The sequence below is a fragment of the Trachymyrmex cornetzi genome, unplaced genomic scaffold (genome assembly GCF_001594075.2).
Source record: "Trachymyrmex cornetzi isolate Tcor2-1 unplaced genomic scaffold, Tcor1.1 scaffold790, whole genome shotgun sequence".
NCBI classification, from domain to species: Eukaryota; Metazoa; Arthropoda; class Insecta; order Hymenoptera; family Formicidae; genus Trachymyrmex; species Trachymyrmex cornetzi.
In genome coordinates, this window is record NW_017300125.1 from 215,697 (window position 1) to 217,979 (window position 2,283).

General features: G+C 44.4%; 1 protein-coding gene across 1 annotated transcript; it reads left to right on the plus strand.

The window, feature by feature from the left end:
- The first annotated feature begins 631 nt into the window (after window positions 1-631).
- Window positions 632-2,196, plus strand: LOC108768373 (uncharacterized). The gene is made up of 4 exons (XM_018518772.1): window positions 632-818; window positions 1,060-1,207; window positions 1,357-1,635; window positions 2,088-2,196. The coding sequence occupies exons 1-4, from the start codon at window positions 632-634 to the stop codon at window positions 2,194-2,196; spliced, it is 723 nt and encodes a 240-aa protein (XP_018374274.1).
- The last annotated feature ends 87 nt before the right edge of the window (window positions 2,197-2,283 follow it).

Consider the following 2,283-nt stretch of genomic DNA (forward strand, 5'->3'; position numbering starts at 1 on the left):
GTGACTAGATTTTTCACGAACATTCGACATATCACAACATGTTCGAATGGTGACATCATCATCAATGTAATATGATACAAATATCACGTGACCAAGTAAATGGTATAAAATGAGAAGATTTAGACACACCGCGTCATTAGTCAACGCAACCGATAACATGGAGAGCATTTGATAGAGGAAGCGGTCCAGCTGAATACTAGAAAAGAGTACGTCGCATGGGAACAACAATGCGACGAACTAATAGAATTTATAGAAGAGCAGAGTCGTACCAAGCGTCCGCGCCTCGCCGTTGGACACAGACAATCCGTGGTGGCGAGGATCGCGAGGCTCGAAATTTTGAAGGATTCGGTGCGTGGAAGATTCGTGCACGCCGGTTACGGACTTCGATGGCGCGAGATCGAAACAACAGAGTCGTATAGTGACAGGCGCGGTGATAAACTCTAATCACATCGAGCCGCGGCGGTTTTTGGAAGACGCTGGCGATGTAGTGCTAGAGCGAGTGCGAGACGCTGTCGAAAGACACGGTAGTGTGAAAGTGAACACAGCGTTCCACGGCGACTTCGTCACAAAAGACAAACGTGCCAATAAAAGTATAAACACAAAGAACAGCGAGATATATAGATGCACCGATATGCGTGAGTGGTACGAACGGTACGTCATCGAGCCCACATTAGCGTCGCTGGAAGAGTTTCAAGAACGCGACAGCGGGTGGGCATTGTCTCGAATTCTCAACCTAACTGTTAATGTAAACAAATTGGATCCCATGCACGCGGGATGTCACTTCGAGGTGCCGCGAGACAGCGATGAAACGAGCGGTGGTCAGTGTGAAATCCATGGACAATGCGTGCTTCGCGTGATCAGTGGTCGCCGGTCTGTACCCCGCAGAAAGACATGCAGATAGAAAATCGTCGTAACCGCATTACACTACTGTTTTAAATCTCGCGGGTATCGAGTTTCCAGTGACTTTGAAAGACGTTCTGAAATTCGAACGCTTAAACGCGGTGTCGATCAACGTGTACGACATCGAGAATAAGCAGATCCTTCCTCTACGACTCACAGGCGACAAGAAGGAGAAGCACGTGAACGTGCTATATCTACAAGATCCACACAACGATGGTGTAGGCTACTTTGCATGGATAAAGGATCTATCTCGCCTCGTGAGATCGCAACTAACTGGAAATAAGAACAAGATATTCTTCTGTGATCGGTAAGTATAATAAGAAAAGTAAATATATAATAAGGAAAAAAAAAATATATATATATATAAACACTATGTGAAAATAAAAAATAAAATTATTTGTATATTTACAGATGCCTGCACTATTTTGGCTCGAGTGTACAGTTGGAGATCCACAGCGAGGACTGTCAAAATTTGAACGACTGCGCCATTCGCCTGCCGAACGGGGACGACAGATGGCTCGAATTCGACAACCACAACAACATAGAGCGTGTACCATTCATCGTGTACGCCGATCTGGAGTGCGTCCTGCGGAAGACGGAGCCCAACAAAGAAGATGCGTCGTCGTACGAGTATCAGCGGCATGAAGTATTCAGCATTGGATACTACGTGCGATGCTCGTACGACAATTCGTTATCATCATATCACTTCCAACGCGATGAAAATTGTATATCATGGTTCGCGGAAGAATTAAAAAATTTAGCACATCGCGTCAAAGATATTATATCCGCTAACGTGCCCATGGAAGCGTTATCCAAGTAGCAATGGAAGGCGTACCGCACCGCGACGCGTTGTCATATTTGCGAGAAGCCGTTCGCGTCGAACGATATGCGGGTCCGCGATCATTGCCGCCTAACCGGTAGATACCGCTGTCCGGCACATACGAATTGTAATCTGAATTACAAAAATTCATATACCATTCCGGTTGTATTTCACAATTTATCGGGCTACGACGCTCATTTCATAATCAAAGAAATAGCGACAGCGTACGATGGAAATGTAGATCTCCTTCCGATAACGAAAGAAAAATATATTTTATTCACTAAACATGTAGATAGCACAAAAGGTCAAAATACAAATAATTATCAGAAAAATTGCGTAAAATTACGATTTATCGATTCCTTCAAAGGACCCCGCACAAACCTATGGGAAGTGGCCCTCGGTTAAATTCGCTCAAATTGATGTATGTCGTAGTCCTTAATGTTCTGATGAAAAGTCTCCATGGTCACAAAGCTTGAAACTCAATAGTTTTTTCTACACGTACATTCTAAGTACACCGCGACCTGCCTTAAAGACGGGAAGGCCATTATTTGTTTTCATCTTTC